This window comes from Rattus norvegicus, chromosome 1 (genome assembly GCF_021556685.1).
Source record: "Rattus norvegicus strain SHRSP/BbbUtx chromosome 1, alternate assembly SHRSP_T2T, whole genome shotgun sequence".
NCBI classification, from domain to species: Eukaryota; Metazoa; Chordata; class Mammalia; order Rodentia; family Muridae; genus Rattus; species Rattus norvegicus.
This window is the reverse complement of record NC_141534.1, coordinates 190,230,533-190,254,952: the sequence shown is the minus strand read 5'-3', so window position 1 is coordinate 190,254,952 and position 24,420 is coordinate 190,230,533. Positions and strand designations below refer to the sequence as shown.

At 43.6% G+C, this 24,420-nt stretch overlaps 1 protein-coding gene across 5 annotated transcripts in view; it reads left to right on the top strand.

The window, feature by feature from the left end:
- LOC134485175 (uncharacterized) overlaps positions 1-23,787 on the top strand; it is a 174,726-nt gene extending 150,939 nt beyond the window's left edge. For 3 of the 5 annotated variants that reach the window (XM_087607739.1, XM_087607734.1, XM_087607745.1), the window contains one exon: positions 21,247-23,787. In XM_087607739.1, the coding sequence (XP_087463865.1) occupies positions 21,247-21,341 (95 nt within the window). In that variant the 3' untranslated portion in view covers positions 21,342-23,787. The remainder of the gene's footprint in view (positions 1-21,246) is intronic. The other 2 variants (XR_015652488.1, XR_015652485.1) reach the window with 2 other exon arrangements.
- Positions 23,788-24,420: the final 633 nt, after the last annotated feature.

Here is a 24,420-nt window from a genome sequence, read left to right as displayed (position 1 = left end):
CGATTCTTGATCTTAGAGCGTACGCCATTGGTGTTTTGTTCAGGAAATTTTTTCCAGTGCCCATGTGTTCCAGATGCTTCCCTAGTTTTTCTTCTATTAGTTTGAGTGTGTCTGGTTTGATGTGGAGGTCCTTGATCCACTTGGACTTAAGCTTTGTACAGGGTGATAAGAATGGATCGATCTGCATTCTTCTACATGTTGCCCTCCAGTTGAACCAGCACCATTTGCTGAAAATGCTATCTTTTTTCCATTGGATGGTTTTGGCTCCTTTGTCAAAAATCAAGTGCCCATAGGTGTGTGCATTCATTTCTGGGTCTTCAATTCTATTCCATTGGTCTATCTGTCTGTCTCTGTACCAATACCATGCAGTTTTTATCACTATTGCTCTGTAATACTGCTTGAGTTCAGGGATAGTGATTCCCCCTGAAGTCCTTTTATTGTTGAGGATAGCTTTAGCTATCCTGGGTTTTTTGTTATTCCAGATGAATTTGCAAATTGTTCTGTCTAACTCTTTGAAGAATTGGATTGGTATTTTGATGGGGATTGCATTGAATCTGTAGATTGCTTTTGGTAAAATGGCCATTTTTACTATATTAATCCTGCCAATCCATGAGCATGGGAGATCTTTCCATCTTCTGAGGTCTTCTTCAATTTCTTTCCTCAGTGTCTTGAAGTTCTTATTGTACAGATCTTTTACTTGCTTGGTTAAAGTCACACCGAGGTACTTTATATTATTTGGGTCTATTATGAAGGGTGTCGTTTCCCTAATTTCTTTCTCGGCTTGTTTCTCTTTTGTATAGAGGAAGGCAACTGATTTATTTGAGTTAATTTTATACCCAGCCACTTTGCTGAAGTTGTTTATCAGCTTTAGTAGTTCTCTGGTGGAACTTTTGGGATCACTTAAATATACTATCATGTCATCTGCAAATAGTGATATTTTGACCTCTTCTTTTCCGATCTGTATCCCCTTGACATCCTTTTGTTGTCTGATTGCTCTGGCTAGAACTTCAAGAACTATATTGAATAAGTAGGGAGAGAGTGGGCAGCCTTGTCTAGTCCCGGATTTTAGTGGGATTGCTTCAAGTTTCTCTCCATTTAGTTTAATGTTAGCAACTGGTTTGCTGTATATGGCTTTTACTATGTTTAGGTATGGGCCTTGAATTCCTATTCTTTCCAGGACTTTTATCATGAAGGGGTGTTGAATTTTGTCAAATGCTTTCTCAGCATCTAATGAAATGATCATGTGGTTCTGTTCTTTCAGTTTGTTTATATAATGGATCACGTTGATGGTTTTCCGTATATTAAACCATCCCTGCATGCCTGGGATGAAGCCTACTTGATCATGGTGGATGATTGTTTTGATGTGCTCTTGAATTCGGTTTGCCAGAATTTTATTGAGTATTTTTGCGTCGATATTCATAAGGGAAATTGGTCTGAAGTTCTCTTTCTTTGTTGTGTCTTTGTGTGGTTTAGGTATAAGAGTAATTGTGGCTTCGTAGAAGGAATTCGGTAGTGCTCCATCTGTTTCAATTTTGTGGAATAGTTTGGATAATATTGGTATGAGGTCTTCTATGAAGGTTTGATAGAATTCTGCACTAAACCCGTCTGGACCTGGGCTCTTTTTGGTTGGGAGACCTTTAATGACTGCTTCTATTTCCTTAGGAGTTATGGGGTTGTTTAACTGGTTTATCTGTTCCTGATTTAACTTTGATACCTGGTATCTCTCTAGGAAATTGTCCATTTCCTGAAGATTTTCAAGTTTTGTTGAATATAGGTTTTTATAGTAAGATCTGATGATTTTTTGAATTTCCTCTGAATCTGTAGTTATGTCTCCCTTTTCATTTCTGATTTTGTTAATTTGGACGCACTCTCTGTGTCCTCTCGTTAGTCTGGCTAAGGGTTTATCTATCTTGTTGATTTTCTCAAAGAACCAACTTTTGGTTCTGTTGATTCTTTCTATGGTCCTTTTTGTTTCTACTTGGTTGATTTCAGCTCTGAGTTTGATTATTTCCTGCCTTCTACTCCTCCTGGGTGTATTTGCTTCTTTTTGTTCCAGAGCTTTTAGGTGTGCTGTCAAGCTGCTGACATATGCTCTTTCCTGTTTCTTTCTGCAGGCACTCAGCGCTATGAGTTTTCCTCTTAGCACAGCTTTCATTGTGTCCCATAAGTTTGGGTATGTTGTATCTTCATTTTCATTAAATTCTAAAAAGTTTTTAATTTCTTTCTTTATTTCTTCCTTGACCAGGTTATCATTGAGTAGAGCATTGTTCAATTTCCACGTATATGTGGGCATTCTTCCCTTATTGTTATTGAAGACCAGTTTTAGGCCGTGGTGGTCCGATAGCACACATGGGATTATTTCTATCTTTCTGTACCTGTTGAGGCCCGTTTTTTGACCAATTATATGGTCAATTTTGGAGAAGGTACCATGAGGAGCTGAGAAGAAGGTATATCCTTTTGCTTTAGGATAGAATGTTCTATAAATATCCATTAAGTCCATTTGGCTCATGACTTCTCTTAGTCTGTCGACATCACTGTTTAATTTCTGTTTCCATGATATGTCCATTGATGAGAGTGGTGTGTTGAAATCTCCCACTTTTATTGTGTGAGGTGCAATGTGTGCTTTGAGCTTTAGTAAGGTTTCTTTTACGTATGTAGGTGCCCTTGTATTTGGGGCATAGATATTTAGGATTGAGAGTTCATCTTGGTTGATTTTTCCTTTGATGAATATGAAGTGTCCTTCCTTATCTTTTTTGATGACTTTTAGTTGGAAATTGATTTTATTTGATATTAGAATGGCTACTCCAGCTTGCTTCTTCTGACCATTTGCTTGGAAAGTTGTTTTCCAGCCTTTCACTCTGAGGTAGTGTCTGTCTTTGTCTCTGAGGTGTGTTTCCTGTAGGCAGCAGAATGCAGGGTCCTCGTTGTGTATCCAGTTTGTTAATCTATGTCTTTTTATTGGGGAGTTGAGGCCATTGATATTGAGAGATATTAAGGAATAGTGATTATTGCTTCCCGTTATATTCATATTTGGATGTGAGGTTATGTTTGTGTGCTTTCATTCTCTTTGTTTTGTTGCCAAGACGATTAGTTTCTTGCTTCTTCTAGGGTATAGCTTGCCTCCTTATGTTGGGCTTTACCATTTATTATCCTTTGTAGTGCTGGATTTGTGGAAAGATATTGTGTAAATTTGGTTTTGTCATGGAATATCTTGGTTTCTCCATCAATGTTAATTGAGAGTTTTGCTGGATACAGTAACCTGGGTTGGCATTTGTGTTCTCTTAGGGTCTGTATAACATCAGTCCAGGATCTTCTGGCCTTCATAGTTTCTGGCGAGAAGTCTGGTGTGATTCTGATAGGTCTCCCTTTATATGTTACTTGACCTTTTTCCCTTACTGCTTTTAATATTCTTTCTTTATTTTGTGCGTTTGGTGTTTTGACAATTATGTGACGGGAGGTGTTTCTTTTCTGGTCCAATCTATTTGGAGTTCTGTAGGCTTCTTGTATGTCTATGGGTATCTCTTTTTTTAGGTTAGGGAAGTTTTCTTCTATGATTTTGTTGAAGATATTTACTGGTCCTTTGAGCTGGGAGTCTTCACTCTCTTCTATACCTATTATCCTTAGGTTTGATCTTCTCATTGAGTCCTGGATTTCCTGTATGTTTTGGACCAGTAGCTTTTTCCGCTTTACATTATCTTTGACAGTTGAGTCAATGATTTCTATGGAATCTTCTGCTCCTGAGATTCTCTCTTCCATCTCTTGTACTCTGTTGGTGAAGCTTGTATCTACAGCTCCTTGTCTCTTCTTTTGGTTTTCTATATCCAGGGTTGTTTCCATGTGTTCTTTCTTGATTGCTTCTATTTCCATTTTTAATTCCTTCAACTGTTTGATTGTGTTTTCCTGGAATTCTTTCAGGGATTTTTGTGTCTCCTCTCTATGGTCTTCTACTTGTTTATTTATGTTTTCCTGGAATTCTTTCAGGGATTTTTGTGTCTCCTCTCTATGGGCTTCTACTTGTTTATTTATGTTTTCCTGGAATTCTTTCATGGATTTTTGCGATTCTTTCAGGCATTTTTGCGATTCCTCTCTGTAGGCTTCTACTTGTTCTCTAAGGGAGTTCTTCACGTCTTTCTTGAAGTCCTCCAGCATCATGATCAAAAATGATTTTGAAACTAGATCTTGCTTTTCTGGTGTGTTTGGATATTCCATGTTTGTTTTGATGGGAGAATTGGGCTCCGATGGTGCCATGTAGTCTTGGTTTCTGTTGCTTGGGTTCCTGCGCTTGCCTCTCGCCATCAGATTATCTCTAGTGTTACTTTGTTCTGCTATTTCTGACAGTGGCTAGACTGTCCTATAAGCCTGTGTGTCAGGAGTGCTGTAGACCTGTTTTCCTCTCTTTCAGTCAGTTATGGGGACAGAGTGTTCTGCTTTCCAGCGTGTGGTTTTTCCTCTCTACAGGTCTTCAGCTGTTCCTGTGGGCCTGTGTCTTGAGTTCACCAGGCAGCTTTCTTGCAGCAGAAAAGTTGGTCTTACCTGTGGTCCCGGGGCTCAAGTTCGCTCGTGGGGTGCTGCCCACGGGCTCTCTGCAGCGGCAGCAACCAGGAAGACCTGTGCCGCCGTTTCCGGGAGCTTCAGTGCACCAGGGTTCCAGATGGTCTTTGGCTTTTTCCTCTGGCGTCCGAGATGTGTGTGCAGAGAGCAGTCTCTTTTGGTTTCCCAGGCTTGTCTGCCTCTCTGAAGGTTCAGCTCTCCCTCCCACGGGATTTGGGTGCAGAGAACTGTTTATCCGGTCTGTTTCCTTCCGGTTCTTGTGGTGTCTCAGGCACAGGGGTCCTGCCGCTCCTGGGCCCTCCCCAACGGGAGCCCAGAGGCCTTATACAGTTTCCTCTTGGGCCAGGGATGTGGGCGGGGGTGAGCAGTGTTGGTGGTCTCTTCCGCTCTGCAGCCTCAGGAGTGCCCACCTGACCAGGCGGTTGGGTCTCTCTCTCACAGGGTCTGGGGGCAGAGAGCTGCTGCGGGCCGGGATCCGCGGGTGTGGGACTTCCGGTAAACACCTAAAGTTCTTATCATACAGATCTTTCACTTGCTTGGTTAAAGTCACACTGAGTTATTTTATATTATTTGGGACTATTATAAAGGGTGTCATTTCCCTAATTTCTTTCTCAGCTTGTTTCTCCTTTGTGTAGAGGAAGGCTGCTGAGTTACTTGAATTAATTTTATACCCAGTCACTTTGCTAAAGGTGTTTATCAGGTTTAGTAGTTTTCTGGTGGAACTTTTGGGGTCACTTAAATATGGATCATATCATCTGCAAATAGTGATATTTTGACTTCTTCCTTTCCAATCTGTATCCCTTTGATCTCCTTTTGTTGTCTGATTGCTCTAGCTAGGACTTTGAGAACTATAGTGAATAAGTAGGGAGAGAGTGGGCCACCTTGTCTAGTCCCTGATTTTAGTGGGATTGCTTCAAGTTTCTGTCCATTTAGTTTAATGTTAGCTACTGGTTTGCTGTATATGGCTTTTACTATGTTTAGGTATGAGCTTTGAATTCCTGCCCTTCCAGGACTTTTATCATGAAGGGGTGTTGAATTTTGTCAAATGCTTTCTCAGCATCTAGTGTAATGATCATGTGGTTTCTATCTTTCAGTTTGTTTATATAGTGGATTACATTGATTGTTTTCCATATATTAAACCATCCTTGCATACCTGGGATGAAGCATACTTGATCATGATGGATGATTGTTTTGATATGTTCTTGGATACGGTTTGCAAGAATTTTATTGAGTATTTTTGTGTCTATATTCATAAGGGAAATTGGTTTGATGTTCTCTTTCTTTGTTGGAACTTTGTGTGGTTTAGGTATAAGAGTAATTGTAGCTTCATAGAAGGAATTCGGTAGCGCTCTGTCTGTTTCAATTTTGTGGAATAGTTTGGATAGTATTGGTATGAGGTCTTCTATGAAGGTCTGATAGAATTCTGCGCCGAACCCATCTGGACCTGGGCTCTTTTTGGTTGGGAGACTTTTAATGACTGCTTCTATTTCTTTAGGAGTTATGGGGTTTAAATGGTTTATCTGTTGCTGACTTAACTTTGGTACCTGGTATTTGTCTAGGAAATTGTCCATTTCCTCCAGATTTCCAAGTTTTGTTGAATATAAGCTTTTGTAGTAGGATCTGATGATTTATTAAATTTCCTCTGAATCTGTTGTTATGTCTCCCTTTTCATTTCTGATTTTGTTAATTTGGACACACTCTCGGTGTCCTCTCATTAGTCTGGCTAAGGGTTTATCTTAGCCAGATTTCTCAAAGAACCAGCTTTTGATTCTGTTGATTCTTTGTATGGTCCTTTTTGTTTCTACTTGGTTGATTTCAGCTCTGAGTTTGATTATTTCCTGCCTTCTACTCCTCCTGGGTGTATTTGTTTCTTTTTGTTCTAGAGCTTTGAGGTGTACTGTCAAGCTGCTGATATATGCTCTCTCCTGTTTCTTTCTGCAGGCACTCAGAACTATGAGTTTTCCTCTTAGTACAGCTTTCACTGTGTCTCATAAGTTTGGGTATGTTGTACCTTCATTTTCATTAAATTCTAAGAAGAGTTTAATTTCTTTCTTTATTTCTTCCTTGACCAGGTTATCATTGAGTAGAGCATTGTTCAATTTCCACGTATATGTGGGCATTCTTTCCTTATTGTCATTGAAGACCAGCTTTAGCCTGTGGTTTTCTGATAGGACTCATGGGATTATTTCTATCTTTCTGTATCTGTTGAAGCTTGTTTTGTGACTGATTATGTGGTCAGTTTTGGAGAAAGTACCATGAGGTGTTGAGAAGAAGGTATATCCTTTTGTTTTAGGATAGAATGCTCTATAAATATCTATTAAGTCCCTTTGGTTCATAACTTCTGTTAGTCTGTCTATGTCTCTGTTTAATTTCTGTTTCCATGATCTGTCCATTCGTGAGAGTGGGGTGTTGAAATCTCCTAATATTATTGTGAGGTGCAATGTGTGCTTTGAGCTTTGTAAGGTTTCTTTTATGTATGTAGGTGCCCTTGAATTTGGAGCATAGATATTTAGGATTGAGAGTTCATCTTGGTGGATTTTTCCTTTGATGAATATGAAGTGTCCTTCCTTATCTTTTTTGATGACTTTTGGTTGAAAATCGATTTTATTCGATATTAGAATGGCTACTCCAGCTTGCTTCTACAGACCATTTGCTTGGAAAGTTGTTTTCTAGCCTTTTACTCTGAGGTAGTGTCTGTCTTTGTCTCTGAGGTGCATTTCCTGTAGGCAGCAAAATGCTGGGTCTTCATTACAGTTTGTTAATATGTATCTTTTTATTGGGGAATTGAGTCCATTGATGTTGAGAGATATTAAGGAATAGTGAATGTTGCTTCCTGTTATACAACCTGTAATACATAAGACAATCTTTTAAAAAAACAACAATAAAATGAAACAAAGAAACTCAAAACAGCAAAAACAAAAATCCAAAAACCTACAGGAAGAGATCAGACCCCAAGCGCGCGCGCGCACACACACACACACACACACACACAATGAGAGAGAGGGAACGAGAGAGAGAGTAAGCAGTTGAAGATGATCAATTGTCTACTTCCTGAGTACTGGATTACAGGTGTTCATCACCATACTTGTTTATGCTGCACTGGGGATTGAACCCAAGGTTTCATGAATGCTAGACAATCACTCTATCAACTGAACTGCACCCCCAGGCCCAGTTTTACATTTTTTAAAAACATAACTTTTTATTACATTGTAATATATTATACTGGAATACACCAACACTGAATGATTAGCTTAGTGACTTTTTACATAAATACATGTCTGTGTAACCCAGCCTACATAAATGGTGTTTTACTCCAGACACCAGAATGTTACTTCAGGCTTTTCTAGGGAAGAATATTTTTTAAAAAAGGGCAACACTGTTTAATTTAAGTTCTATCACCATAGCTAGTTTGGGCTATTGTAGTGCTTCAGTTAAACTTATTAAACACTGGATTACAGCTATGGCTAGGCAGTGGTGCATGCCTTTAATCCCAGCACTCAGGAGGCAGGGACAGGTAGATCTCCAGGTGTCTGAGACCAGCCTGATCTACATAATGAGCTCCAGGATGGCCAGGACTATATAGAGAAACCCTGTGTCAAACCATCACCCACCCTTTGCCAAAGGGAAAAAAAGAAAAACGAAAAACGAAAAGAAAAAAAGGATTATAGCTATATCTGTGTATTTGCTTGGCTGTAAAAGCTGATTACACAGGAATGAATCCAAGACAAGTGAGATTGGTTGTTGCACTGTTCTTTTAAAGACAGATTAAACAAACAGGCTAGATACTCAATAGGATCACAGGCTAACTGACCTCAATGCTATTAACCCAGCTGTGAGGTCTAACCAAAGTCCCAGACTCTTTGAGTGTAAGAGTATTTTCATAAAGTCATATTGCCACAGTTGACATTCTGTAAATGGGAGCTGTGCAGCCTGTGAGCAGCACACATTAGTGAGAGCAGCTACTATGATACAGTCCATTTCGAGGTTCATGCAGACTCTCATCTATCCCGGTGATGATGGAGATTTGGTTGTTTTCCATTGGTTTGGGCTATATGCAAAGCTCCCGTGAACATTTGGTACATGCCTTTGGGTGTGCTTGTTTTTCTTAGGCATTTGGAAGTGGAACGATTGGGCAGACTTAGGTTTAGTGTTTATAGATAAGGCATAACTATTGGTGTGTGTTCAAACATTTTAATTAACTAATTAATAATTATTATTGTGTGTGGCAAGGCACATACCACAGTACACATGTGTCCAACAGAGGGTAATCATCAGGAATGTATGAGACTATGTGACCAAAAGAACAGGGCATGTAGGGAACACGTACTGTCAGCCTTAGTCAGACTAAGGTCTCGATGATCTCTGTCTCAGGTATGGCTTTGAGAGCTCCTGTGATGCTGGGTTCACTCTTCTTAGAACTTGAGGCATGCTGGGAGGTGGTGACTCAGATAGACAACAGGGTAGAGAAGTGAAAATAGCTAGCCGGGGACCTGGAAAGATGACTTAGCCAGTAAAACGCTTGCCAGAAAAGCATGAGGACCCCCAGTTTGGGTCCCCAGCACCCATGGCATAAGTGAAAGTCAGACCCCAGCCCTGGGGAGACAGAGACAGGAGGTTCTCTGAAGCTCATTGGCCAGTCAGTGTAGCTGAATCAGGGACTCCAGGTTCAGTGAGAGACACTCTCTTAGATTATAAGTTGGAAAGTGGAAGGTCTTTGGTTCAAGCAGGATACTGAGACAGATTTATTTTATGGGAAGTAAGAGTTGAGCAGAAGAGGCATCAATACCATGGACAGACCAAAAAGAACAGTATATGAGAGCTTTGAAGAGAGTTCAGCGCCATGGACAGTGTGGTAGTTGTGGGAGGGAAGGCTATGAAGTAAGGAAATCAGGACCCATGTGGCAGGACCGGCTTACATCTTTCTGAGGGTAGGAATGTTTTCAAAGCATGAACTTGTAGCTAGGCTCTCTGATTCCCAGGTAGGAGCAGGACAGAGGGCAGGGGCCAGGTGTGGTGCTTTGCTTGAGAATTTCCCCCTCCCATGGGCTAATATTTTGGCTTCCAGGTGATGGAACTATTTGAGAAGGATCAGGAGATGTGGTCTTGTTGGAAGAGGTCTGTCTTCAGGGGCAGTGGAGGGGAGGGAACTTGAGGTTTCAGAAGACTCATGACTTTCTCTGCCCACTCTGCTCCCGCTTGTGGATCAAGGTGTGCACTCTCACCTGCAGTTCCAGCTGCTTATCTCTAGGCTCTTGACCTGCCGTCATAAATTAACCATCTGGAACCCTGTGCCCACTTAAACTCTTTTTTTTTTAAGTCACCTTGATTATGGTATTTTATCATGTTAATAGAAAAGTAACCCAGACAACCAGATAGGAGATCTGGGCACCTGTAAGTCTGTTAGCTAGGAATTTACAGGCATTCCCTCAGTAGAGTGCCCATTTCATCTGTGAGAGGTGAAGGATCCCTGCAGATTCCTGAGAAACATCTGGATTCTAACATTATATTCTTTCTTACTTCCACTCCCCCCAACCTTTAAACAGAGTCTCAGTGTATTGCCCTGGCTGACCTGGAATTCTTGTAGATCAGGCTGGGCTCAAACTCACAGAGATCTGACTACCTCTGCTTCACAAGTGCTGGGATTAAAGGTGTGCCACCACATTGGGCCCCTAACATTACATTTTTACAGAAAGTAACTGAGGACAATAAACCCCACATTGGCACACACACACACACACACACACACACACACACACACACACACACACACCAGGGTAGGGGTGGGGGTGGGAGGATGGGCAGCTACTGGGTCACTCCAGTTTGGGGTGGTGACTATTGTAAGTTGCTGGTTAATAATCTTTTGACTACTGTGTCCCTGAAAATCTTGAGAAATCTTAGTTTCTGTGATGGTTTGTATATTCTTGGTCCAGGGAGTGGCACTATTAGGAGGTGTGCCCTTGTTGGAGTAGGTATGTCACAGTGGGTGGGGGCTAGTCCTAGCTGCTTAGAAGTCAGTCTTCCACTAGAAACCTTCAAGTGAAGATGTAGAACTCTCAGTTCTGCCTGTACCATGCGTGCCTGCCTGGAGGCTGTCATGCTCCTGCCTTGATGATAATGGACTGAACCTCTGAACCTGTAAGCCAGCCCCAATTAAATGTTGTCCTTTATAAGACTTGCATTGGTCATGGTGTCTGTTCACAGCAGTAAAACCCTAACTAAGACAGTTTCTCTTTACTGTCTTCAGCCTTGAAATGGGGTAAGAGGTTATACAGGGCCAACTGTCTGTGCGGCACTGGTGTTTAGATGATCACTTAAATGGTTAACACGTCCAGTGAGGTGCATAGTGAAGCAGGGATGTGACTTTAATGGTTGAGGTGGTGGAGGAAACAGAAAGAAGAGGCAGAGATGTCAAGCTTTTATTCTGCTTTTAGTTGCCCTCCCGATGGCTTTGGGCCCAGGGGAAAGAGTCTGAGCTTTTAGCCCAAGCAAGCTTTCAGTCATTACAGACTACTCACAGACAGAGGAACCCTTTGCATTCAAGGAAAAGCAGGGGGCAGGCCTCCAGAAGAGTATCTTTCTAGTGTGGGACCTTCTCAGTCCCAGTTGAGCAGTTCTAGAAAAGCTCTGGAGGGGAGACGTGCCACGGGCTGGGGAGGGGTGGGGAAGTGGGACTTGGGGTTGGGAGTGGACTCCATCCAAGTGTAAGCGATCTTGTGGAAATGTGAGTTATTTCTTCCTAGTCTTGTGACAGAATTATAAAGAATATGAAAGTGTTAACGTTTCCGAAACCTAATGCTGTCCAGGCCTAATATTAGTCATGAGGGAGTTTAATATTCCAACAGACCTGGAAGGAACTGGCCTTGTTAAACCCCCGCCTTTGTGTTCAAAGCAGACTTAATCTTCTCAAGGTGGAATGGCCTTCCATTTACATAATGGCTTTCCTTTTGTTCCTCCTGTTGTCCCAATTAATTGCCTTAGAATATCCGACCTCTGTGATTTTCTCTATCTCTCCCACCAATAATGATTTATGATCTGCTTCCCTCTTGATATGTAAAATGTAAAGGAGTTCAGACACTTCAAAGGCTGCATAGGACTCCCCCAGGTCTGGATACTGACTGTGGGGCACCAGAGAGTGGAGGAAGAGGGGTAGGGGAGGGATGTGAACTCCTGGCTTAATCAAAATGTCCTCTTATGTTATGGGAGGGTGGTTTGAAAGGAAAGGTTGTAGGAAGGAGTGTTAAAAACCTTGTGAGAGTTCTCTTTCCTGAACCTCTTTTCTTTGGGGTGAAGATGGCCTACATAGAGACCAAAAGTAAGTAAATAAACAAATAAATGCATAAATGAGAATCTCCACATTTAATAATCAGTCTGGGATTATTTGGAGGTTGGCCTTTAGTGACCCCCATGTCTTACACAGAATATCTGAAGCCTGATCTTTAGTGGCCCATGACACCTTATACCAATGGCCAGGCTCAAGAAAAACAACCTGGTCTGTAAAATTTACTATTTAACAAGATAACGAGAGGTCTATTTGTCCCCTTAGCTATACTGGCACAGGACTCATGCCATGAGATAAAGTAAGTTCTCTCTAAATTGATAAAACAAAACAACCAAACAAAAACCAACCAAACAAACAAATGACGTACTTCTCTCCCAGGGACAGGATGCTCTCTTTGGAAACTGGCCCACTACGATGTTTTCCAATAAATTCTTCTGCCCATGTCTTGGTAAATTCTCTTACTGCCAGTGTCACCAGACTTCCTATGCCATCTTAAAAAGTGCCTGTGCCTTTGTGTCTAATAACACCAGCTACATTCTTGTCATAGAAGACAGAATTTCCCTAGAAGCTGTAAGGGGAAAGATTCTATGTAGTTAGTCAGTGGGTAGATTAGGGTTCGAGGCTTTCTAACTTGGTTCTGTTTCTTTAGGGCCCTGAGACAATGGCAAGGTCCCTCACAGGTTTGTTTTGCTTAATCCTCATGTATCCAAGCTACCTTTGTTGGAGGCTCTGTGTGTGTGTGTGTGTGTGTGTGTGTGTGTGTGTGTGTGTGTGTATGTATGTATGTATGTATGTATGTATGTATGTATCCATTTTCTCTCCCACAAGGGTGAGAAAATGATGGTGAAAAAGGCAGAAGGTTTATTCTAGGCCACACAGAGAATGGGGTACCATCAACCTGGGAGTCTTGACAAAAGTTTCAGGACTTCAAATGGAAGGGACAAAGGCAGGGTGGGAGCAAGAAGCGTGCACAGTTATACTTTAATGAACTCATAGTCTGGCTACCAGACTGTGTTTGTACTGATGGCTGTCTTGGATTTTCTGTTAGATCCCCCTGGCTCCAGAGAAAGTGTTGCTAGGGTAGGTAGTTGGGCTTTCATTACAGGATGATGCTCTCCCCGTGCGCAGGTAGCTTCTATTGTTCTCACTGGATGACTTTTCCTCTCTTCTGAGAGGTTGGGGGGTAGCTTCCATCCTACCATGTGATGATTAATTTGCAAAATTCATAGCTCCATAACACCCCTAAATCTCTGGGTTACACTTAATCTTGATGTGTTCATCTTTAAAGGGAGCAGAGAAGAATGGGTCAATTTAGGGTTAATTGGACTTCTGTTACCAGACTTAAATGATTAAGTGACACCCCTTAAATGATTAGCATGTCTGGGCTCATAAAGAGTGACTCAAAGTTTAAGGCAACAAGAGAGGCAGCTGCAGGCCCATAGGCCAGTGTCTAGTCACAACAGTTCTCAGTTCCTCTTTTGACACTGAGATGGATTCTATTGGTATTGTTTTATAATATACAGGAAAAAAATCCCTCCTACCTTCTTATATTCAACATCTGGGCTCCCTTTATCAAGTTGATAAAAGACAGATGAAGAAAAAAGAGAGGAAGCATGCAATTTCTACTTGCTGTTAGCATTTTAATTTCATATCTTCCTGGAGGAGGACAAAGGGCTGTGTCTGGATAGAGAGGAGACAGATGTGGCCCATAGGGAAATGGTGGTTTATAAAGGTACAAGGGGAAATTCTGTATTAGGGTGAGGTCTTTAATTTTAATGGAGCATGTTAATTAGGTGAGTCAAAGGAGGCTTTTGATGGCTGAACTTCAATACTCTGGTACCTGGACCTTGGTAGTCATCCCCAGGAGGAGGAAGTGGGTAAATAAGGGACTAGACTTTGGTGGCCAGCTTTAGGAATGTAATCAAAGGATTTCTTAGCAAGGCAGAGGGAATGGGAGAGAAGGGCAAGGCCTGCCAGAGCCACATTTCCCATGCTCAGGCCGGCAGGAGTCCCTTCACTGAGAGTTCATGCACTATTTTGATAAAGAGCAACCCTACTGTGGAGAGCGCATGAGACAGAGGGGAAGAGGCTGGACTTCTGACAGCCGTTTCCTGTGGGAAGGTAAACACATGGAGGGGCCTACTGGAAGGAAAGTATTGCTTCAGTAAGCTTGTGTGTGCAGAGTCACATTGGTGCCCTACCCGGAGATGAGCCAGTGTTTCATCGTGGGACAGGAGAAATGGAGAGAGACATCCAGGGATTTACGCAGCAACGGAGAAGGCAGAAAATTTTCCCACCTCCGTCATGTCTCACTTTAAAATAATCTTCATGCCAACAAGACATATTTGGGGTGGCCTCTGATCCTGCTCAGAATGAGAGTAAATCAAGGTACAGAGAGCTGTGGAAGTCATCGAGAAGGGATTTAAACAGATCTGTTCTTCAAGACAGGAATGGTGGGGTTATGGCAGCAGGGGCTGAGTGCTTTGTAACCAGGTAATCGTGGTTATGTAGCTAAAAGATTCTACACCCAGGACGCTCAGTGCAAGAGAAACAGCTGCTGTGGCTGGGAGGTGAGAAGCAGGCCAAGAAAGGAAGAAACAGAGGGAGGACTTGGGTCAAACCAGCAAACTTCTTTCAGGGGACCTGGGAATTAAGGCCAGAGGGTTAAAAATCAGAGAGGTGTCAACACCAGAGGTGGGGATAAGATTTATGACTGCAGAACAGGAAGGGAGGGAAAAGAATATAGACTGTTAAACATGTTAGACATGTTAGGCATGCTGCAAAGAACTTGTTTCTGTGGTTGTTGGGGCTGGCTGGGTAAATCTGAAATCTATGGGGTAGGCTATGAAGAAGGGCGGGGCAGGTGCTCTTGGAAGGAATGGGTGTTGTTTCTGCTCATAGGTGCTCTCTCTCTCTCTCTCTCTCTCTCTCTCTCTCTCTCTCTCTCTCCTCTTTCTCTCATTCCCTCCCTCTCTCTCAACCCTCCTTTTCCCTCTCCCTCTTACCCTTTCTCCTCCCACCTCTCCTTCCCCTCTCCTCCCCCTCCCCCTCTCCTCCTCCTCTCTAAATTTTTATTGGATTTTTGTGAGTTTCACCCCAATCCCACTCATCTCATCCTTCATCTGCCCTCTGTCACTGCAACCTTTCCCTCAAAGGAAAATAAAAATAAAAAGCCAACAAGACAAAACAAAGCATAAAATACATCTTGCTATGGAAGCTGTAGTGTCCCACAGTGTACCCTTTTGTTCAGACATCTTTACTTGCAAATGTTCACTGAAATGAGTCATTGGTCTGGTTCAAATCCTCTGGGTTCTGCTACACTATCAATACTGGATCCCCATTTGGGATTCCTTTTGGAATCTTGTTGTTGCCGTATGTCATGGAGATCCGGGAGCTTTGGATCTGCAGGTCTGCCTCTTCTGCATGCTTTAGCAGATCATAGATGTGGGAGTGGGCCAACCCAAACCCCTGGGATCTGGGCCTGGGTAGTAACTGAGTTAGCCAGCCAGCCTACCAGCTGTCCCATAAGGGCACCACCAGAGTTAGCTCTATTTTTCTGCCTAGGTGAGACACAGGGCCCATTCTCCTGAGTGCTGTAGTAGGTAAGAGACAGAGCCAGGGTTGGAGATTTAGCTCAATGGTAGAGCACTTGCCTAGCAAGCGCAAGGCCCTGGGTTCGGTCCCCAGCTCTGGAAAAAAAAAAAAGAGGCAGAGCCAGCTCTCCTACTCTCATGACCCCAGGGCAATTGCTGAAGGTGGCAAGAATTGGGGAGGGTATCTCAGGACTGGTTCACCTGTGCTCCCATCACCAGAGCCAGCTCTACGGTGCTGCCAAGGCAAAGTTTAGGATCCCATTCCTCAGTGCTATAGCAGGTGAGAGTTAGGCCAGCTCTCCAGAGTGCCACAGACAGAGAGGGGTGGGGCCAGCTCTACACTGGCCTGTGGTCAATGTGGTCCCAGCTGGCAGCTAAGACCAGGGGCATCTGCGTAGTCTTTAGTGGTAATCTGTACCACAGACATCAACACAGGCCCCTGCTGATGCATCTCTTGGTCTAGAGACATCATGGGCTGGGACTTCACCATGGCTCCCAGTGGCGGGGCAGGTCTCCAGTTCTACCTCTCTTCATGATGGTCAAAGTGCTCCACATATCTTCCTCTCCTAGCTGTTCACATACTTCCACACCGTAGTGTCTTCCACTGTGGTGGGCAACGTAGAAGCTGGCAGACCTCTGAGTGTTCTCCTCTGTCCATGCAGAGTGGCACGTCAGTGGACAGGCCTGTGGGTGTCTACAGCTCACCCACATCTCATGGAAGCTGGCTGGCCTCTGGGTGTCCTCTGCTTGCCTGTGCCTACCATCTGCATCTGTCTGTCTGTCGCCTACCTATCTTATCTTATCTATCTATCTATCTATCTATCTATCTATCTATCTATCTATCTATCTATCTATAGAGATGCCTCAGTTCAACTCTTGAAGCTTTTCAACGGATTTTTACCAGGTCATCGAGCATAATCCCTTTTATTTAAAGCCAACTTTAGAATTAGTCATAGCAGTGAAAATCCTTCCCAGCAACATCTAGATAAGGGTTTGTGTGATTCATTTGGTACTATAGGTCAGCCAAGTTGTGATGGTTCATCTTGACTGTCAATTTGATGGGATTTAGATCGCTATGGAAACAAACCTCTGAGTATGCCTCTGGGGGAATTTCTAGAGGAGATTAATTGAGGTGGGAAGAGCCACCCTGAATAGGCAGCATCATTCCAAGGGCAGGGTTTCTAAAGAAGGAGAAGGAAAACAGTATCATCTCTCTGCTTCTGTACCATAGATACAAAGTGCCTCAGGCTCCTGCCACCACGACTGTACTCACCTTGATGAACTGACCATACTGCGAGCTGAAATAACCCCTTCTCTAAGTTGGTTTCATCATAGCAATGAGTCGAATAACTAATACATGTACTGAAACATAAAAATCGACTGCCACTGTACTCAACACACAGTGTGTACTGCTGTTCTGAGAACTTGGGTTCACTGAATCTTTTACTCTTTCCAACAGGCATATGAAGGAGGTCAGCACCACTCCTTGAGTTTGAAAAATGTGTTATGTTCTTATTGGCATTAGTTCTCCTCCCTTTCCCAGACCTGTGGAGGATTTCATGTTGCTGTATGCTTCCCATTTGGGATGGCTATGGCTAGAAGCATGACATAACCTGTCTATCTTTTTGTCTCCTGCACATTCTCCTGAGCCATGTTCAGATGGTAGCTTCTATTAGCTGTGGCTTCCTGGTGTGGGCAACCAAAGCAAAGTCCAGCTGTTCTTGTTGGGTGCATGTTATATATATTTTAGCTACTAGTCTTCAGAAGGTTGTTATGGTTGGAAATTATCTATGTAGGCTTATGTGTTGAAGGTTTGATTTCCCTGTGAAGCTAGGGGCTTTTAGAAGGACCTTGGACTCATCAAGTTAGTTTGATGGAATTATGACTTGATAGACTTTGTGGAAGAGAGGTAGTGGGAACTTTAGAGGGTGGAGCCTGGTGGAGGAAGTGACCACTGTGGATGTGCCCTTGAGAGATATTTTTTGTTTCCTGCCTCACTTGGCTGCTTCCTGACTGTCATGAGGTAAGCAGCTTTGCTCTGCCACTGTCATGTACTGTCTCCCCCATACCCAGGGACAGTAATTAGAGGCAAGTGACTATGGACTGAAGCTCCACAAGTTAAGAGAAACTTCCCCACTATGGTGGTTTGAATAGGTATGGCCCCCTAAAGACTCATATGTTTGAATGCTTGGCCACATATAGGGAGTGGCACTATTAGGGGGTGTGGCCTTATTGGAATAAATATAGCCTTGTTGGAGGGAGGAAGCATGTCATTGTGGGGGCAGGCTTTGGGGATCTCATAAGCTCAAGCTATGCCCAGTGTGACACACACTCTCCTTCTGCTGCCTGTGGATCAAGATGTAGAACTCTCAGTTCCTTCTCCAGCATTGTGTCTGCCTGCACACTACCATGGTTTGTGTCATGATCATAATGGACTAAACTCTGAAACTGTAAGCCAGACCTGATTAAATGTTTGCCTTTATAAGAGTTGTTATGGTCATGGTGCCTCTTCCCAGCAATAAACTCCATTAAGGCATCCCTTCTATGTTGATCTCTCCCCTTCCCCCAAGTGTTTTGTTAGTGATGGAAAGCTAATTCAGGGGTTGTTTATTTCTGCCATTTAACACATCATAGCCTGATCATGCCATTTTATGGATGAAGAAACCGAGGCAGAGAAAAGTTAAGTGAACTGCTAAGTCACATTACCTGCCAGTGTTAAATGCAAGACTCAAACCAAATATGTCTGCTTTCTGTCCTGAGAGCTGTAATCACTCAGGTTGCCATCTTTCTCCGGCTTAGTTCTTTCAATTCCCATCTTTAGAGCAGTCAGTGCTGTTCAACTGGGAGCGACTTCTGCCTCCTCCCTTCAAAAGACATTTGGCAATGACTGAAAGGATTTTTGCTCCTCACAAGTTGGTCGGCCAGGAGAGTAGAAGCCAGTGGCTGAATGTCATATCCTACCTTGCACAGGATAGCTCCAAGAGGGACATTCAGCCTCAAATATCCGTGGTGCTGCTCCTAGGAAACTGGGATAGCCTTCTACACTGAATTCCCGGTTACTTGTTACCTACTGCAGCACTCCACTACCACCACCCTCTCTTCCCTCCTCCACCTCCTTCCACTCTCTCCCACCCATCCTCCTCCATCATCTTCCTCCTCCATTCACCTCTCCTTCACACAACTCTTCACTCCACCACCTCTTCCCCATCTCCTTTCTTCCTCCTCTACTCTTCTTTCACCTCCCATCTACATCTCCCCTCTCCCTCCTCCTCCCCACCTCTTCCTTTTCCTCCTCAGTTTCTTCCTCCTCCTCTACTCCTCTTTCCTCCTCCCAGGGCTCATCTTGTGGTCTTTCTTTAGCTGCCTGGGGATATCAGGCCACAGAAAGGTGAGGTTCTCATTTAGGGTATATCATCTTTCCATCTCAGTTACCCCAATCTACAAATTGCCTCACAGATTACGAGAATGAGGTGTCACACCCCGCTTTTTGCCTGCTTGCAACCAGTCACATGGTTGGGCTGTCGGAAGTTAGCTATCTCGTCAATTGACAACAGCTGATCGTTGGTGCTGGGACTGGTCTTAGATGACATTTGCCTAGCTGATCTGGAGGTGTGAGTGCTGATGGCTCCCCATTTGCAGATGACACTTAACTGTGCCAGGTAGTGAAATGCCAGGCTGCTGCTGCTGAGCCACAGGGAGATCTCAACAGGCTGCGTGAGTGGGCAGAGGAGTTGCCAGGGATGAGCTTCAGTGTGGGCAAGTGCTAGGTGCCGAGCTTGGCAAAAAATAATCCGATCTATACTTAGAGGTTAGAATGGGAGGGGGAAAATTATGAATCAACTGAACGGACTTCAGCAAGAGACTCCAAGCCTACCTGACTGTGAAACTCACCTGAGCCCTGGCAAGCTCTACAGGTGTCTGGACTCCCGACTCAGGGGTAGTTTCCCAGAAGTCTGGGCTTGGCTTTCTTAGGTCAACTTTAATTCTCTGCAAGAAGACTGAGCTGGCTTCCTAGATTTCCAGTGTTTGTTTGTTTGTTGATTTGTTTTGTCAAGTTCTCATTCCTGCTTCTTAGAATCCACAGAAAAATATTTAAGAGAACAGAGCTCCTATGTGCCCTGTGTCCAGCTCCATCACCAGTTAACATTTTGCCCCCATTGCTTTCTCCTTCCCGTTTGCCAATTTAAAAATAAACACCCCGCTGAACAGGCTGATGAAGAATGAATAGAATTTGGCCAAGCTATCAGTTGGTGATTTCTGAAGTCCAGTCCCATTCTGAGGCCAATGAAGAATTGTTGGGGTGGTGGGGGCTGGGGACATAACTCAGTCGATAAAGCACTTACTGTGCAAACCTAAGGATCTGCATTCAATCACTGGCATTCATATTAAAAACTAGGTATACAGGTAATCCTAGCACCAGGAAGGCAGAGACAGGCACATCCCTGGGGCTTGCCAGCCAGCCAGCCTAGCATGCTTAGTGACTTACAGACCAGTAGGGGATACTGTCTCCAAAGACAAAGAAACAGCACTCCAGGTTGATTTCTGGCCTCCACATGCACATGCAGCCCACTCCCCAGGCATACCTCTTACACACAAAAGAATCACTGGGCTGGAGACTGGATAGTTTTTATTTTTAAAAGGTGTATTTATCTTTAGTTTGGTGTGTATGAGTGTGTGTCTGTATATATGCACTACTTGTGTATCTGGTACCCATGGAAGCCAGGAAAAGGTGTTGGATCCCCTAGAACTGAAGTTACAGGCAGCAGCTGTGAGCTGCCTTGTGAGGGCTGGGAACTGAACCCAGGTCCTCTTGAGCACTGAATCATCTCTCCAGCTCGGGACCTTTGCATTTGAACTGGGTGATGTTCAGGTGTGACTGTGCTCCCTCAGAGTAGGACTACTCCGACAATTACTGGCTTACAGGTGGAGACCTGATTCGACTGTGCTCAGTAAGAACAAGAAAGTGGCAGAAGGTCTCCCAGAGTGATTCTGGGCAAGCTTCCACCATTTCTCAAGCAAGGTATCCCTGCTGGATGCTACACCTAGATATTATGGGATATCGACTGTGTGGGATGGGACATATTATATCTGATAAATATGGGATGGAATTCTGACCTGAGGATGTGAATTAGTTGTACCACTGTTGCTGTGACAGAGTTCCTGACAAAACAACTTAAGGGAGAAAAGGGTTTGTGTTGTCTCACAGATGAAGGTGTAGTCTATGGTGGGGGGAAATGTATGACAGCAGGAGAGCATGTCACACCACATCCTGTCAGGAAGCAGAGAGGGCTGAGAGCTGCCCAGGCTGCTATTTCTTTCCATCCAATCCAGGCTTCATGGCATGGTGTTACCCACATTAAGGTGAGTCTTTCCACCTCAGTTGACTCCCTCCTAGATGATCCTAAATCCTATCAAGCTGTCAATCAATATTAAGCATCATAGAATGAAAATAGAAAGACTTTGGTCCTTGGATTTATAGTTAAGTTGCTGAATTAATTAGCCTTGGGACTTGTTAGCCTTCTTTCAGGGAGGGTATACATTTCTTATTGAAGTTGTATGGCGGAGATAAGCGGTCACCTGCCAATGGCATGTGCATGTTAGATGATGTGGTTATTATCTAGAAGCAGCTCTCTGCCAGTAGAGGCCGTTTTCAGCATCCTTTCCTGGGTACTGTACACAGAATCACATGCTTGTTCTCACCAGTGGATGGGACATGAAGTACGTACCCGAAGTACGTAATCTCTGGGCCAAGGTGGGGAAGTGTGAGCTCATGCTCCTTTGGCTTCTTACCATCCCCTCTTCCTTTCTCTTCCCATCTTCCAGGTGGCATTTGCCAGGAGGATTTCAGAGCACAAGGATGGCATAGCACGGATGCTGAGTCACCGCTGGGAACAGAGCCTCCCAGGGAGACCACTTGAGCAGAAACACTTATTCTTGTCTTTGTGGAGCTAAGAAATGAAGGTCTATTGTGATTTGGTATTGATTTGCCATGACATAATTAATCTAAGTCTCCCTGACTAGTGTAAGCTGGCTAAGCAGAAGTCAGGTATTGGCTGCTACCAGAAGTATTTCACTTCAGGCACCGGAAGCAGGACATGATCATCAGGTCCAGACCATCATGGCCTTGAGCTTGGAAATCCTCCTGCCTCAGCCTCCTGAGTACTGGGATTACAGATATGCATGACCATGCCCAGTCAGATCACTGTCTAAAGATGGATTTGAGGGATTGAGAAGAGAGCTGAGTGATGGACCACTTGCCAAGAACATGCAATGCCATGGTATCGATCCTCAGCCTAGCTTCCTTGAGGTCCTTTCTTATTTTCAAAGAAGCCATCAGCACGGCAATGGTTATTTCTCAGGAGTCACTGGCTTTAGCTTGGTGCCTTGGGTCTCTCTGCTGTCATTGTGATACTTTTGATTTCACAGTTTACCAAACCCTCAGACCCTAACACTTGGGTTCCTACATCTCTCTGTCTTAGCCCTTTGTAGACTGGGCTGGTTTTGAGGCTGTGTTCTCCTAACTAGATATCACTCTGGTCAGGCTTCTTGATGTCTCTCAGAGGTACTTAGCTGCCCCAGTATTGTTGGGTTGTTTCTTAATTCTAGAAGCTTGTAGAGATATCAGTTCTGGTCAATGCTCATTCAGTAATTAGTAACAGAGCCAACGTCACTTAGGCATTCACCTGTGAAGGAGTGCAGACAAAGTGCTCAGGGGTCCGAGAATAGGGTATAGTTGGGCCTTGAGGAGTAAGGCAGCAAAGTTTTAGAAACCAAGGTTATAGTGCTGACAGATTTCCTCTACAGAGCTTGCATTATATCCTCTCCCTTCCTCCCTTCCTTTCAGTGTTTGAGTCCTGTCAGGCATTAAGCATGGAGAATACAATAGAAAATAAAATAGCCAAGAACCATGGTTGTATGAGAAACTTGTAAAGAATTAAGTAAATGAAACACACACTAAATGATATATAAGAATCATGAACATTAACATTAGAGAGCTTGTGAAGAATTCTTCTCCGAGGAAGTAACTGGTTAGCTCAGACCTGAAGGTTGACAAGGGGTCAGGTATTTAGAGAGGGGAGATTTCAAGTTGAGGAAGTGTCAACTGCAAAGGCAAAAAATTCACTTAGCTTGATCAAGGAGTAAAATAGAGAGATGACAAGACTGGGGTGCAAGTTGCAATATGCACATTGCATGGAGTATCCGTGAGTAGGTCAGTAGCCTCTTGAAATGCATAAGCCTTTTGAACATGGGGAAATGTGGATTTATTTACTTGAGCACCTTTGAAACTTTGTAGGTTGTCATATGCTGTTCGTATGGACAGTTTCTCACAGAGGCTCATGGGCTTACAGTTTGTACCCTAACTGATAGGCTAATAGTTGAGAGGTAATTGGATCCCAAGGACTCTAGCCTTATAATCAATCCCTTGATGGAGTCACGATACAATGGTGTAATGGGAGGTGGTGGTACGTAGTAGGTGAAGTCTAGCTGGAGGAAGCAGATCACAGAGCACTGGAAAGATGTGCTTTGGCCCCAGCACCTTCTATGTCTCCTTGCTTCCTGGCCATGAGCTGGGCAGCTCTGCTCCACCGTGCTCCAACCACCATGACATTCTGCTGTACTATGTCTTGGGTATTTTGTCACACAAATGAGAGGCTGACAACATAGTTGTTCTCTTTACCACATGGTTCTTGAGCATTTTAATTTGCCCTCAGGCCATAGTTTAATTCTCCCTTCAGACTCTCTCAAATCCTCTCTGTTCCCTATAACCAATTAGCAATTTAGTTAATATTCCCAGGAAAGGTCATTTGATTGGTCCAGCTTATCTTTTGTGGTGAAATCCTAAGTTCCAGGCCACTGGCCATCCAGTGAGTGGCTTATCAGGCCTTTGGTCAGGCTCAGTCCTCTGATTTAGCAGCTGTGGATTCGGGCAGAGTCATGTTGGGTGGACTCGGAGATGATGGAGGGAAGGGGTGTTTCCCTGGGAATATCTCTTGTCAAACTTCCAAAAAGAGAGAATGTTCTAGTTGTGCATGTGTGTGTCTGTATGTCCACGTGTGCTCATGATGAGAAGGGAAGGAGGATAGGGGGTCTTGCATGGGTGATGGGTGCCATGGCACATGCATGAGGGTCACAGGACAATCTGCAGGAGTTGGCTCTCTCCTTTTATCCTGTGGGTCCTGGGGAGCAAACTCAGGCCATCAGTTTTGGGAGCAAGCACCTTTACTCACTCAGCCAACTTGCTAGCCCTCTCTATTTGTCTTTGTGAGACAAAGTCTTTCACTAATCCTGGAACTTGTTGCATTGGCTAGATTGGCTGCTCAATAAACCTGCAGGAGTTGCCTGCCTGTCCCCATGGAGATTCAGACATGTGGAAATTCAGACATATTTCACTCTGCCTGCCTTTTATGTGGATGATCGACTCGGGGCTTCATACCTACTCAGCAAGCATGTTCCCCATTGTGCCTGATTAAGACTCTCAAATGACCTCGGATTACATGAATGCATTCAAGGCATAAAGCCAAATCCTTAACATGCTACAAATCCGCACCCCCTGGACCCAGCTTCCTCAATTTTATTTTGTTTTTTATTCCCTCCAAGCTCCTGGTCCCAGTGTTTGCATTTACCACAGTCCACCCCTTATACTCCTCTGTTCTCCCTGAGTAACTAACTTTGAGGTCTGATTCTGCCATTACTTTCTTTTTTTGACTACTCCTAATGTGGAAGACTATATATATATATATATATATATATATATATATATATATATATACATATATACATATATACATATATACATATATATATATATATATACACTTTATTTGGTATGTATTCTTTTAATGGAACAGGGCACCATTTTTTTTAAACAGGGCACCATTTTAAACAATGTAGGTTGCTCTGCTCCCTGAACACTGTCCCTTGGCAGACAGAGAGTGACGTAGGACAGAGGTCATTTCTGTTGAGATCATGGCTGCTTCTATGATCTAAGCCCTGAAG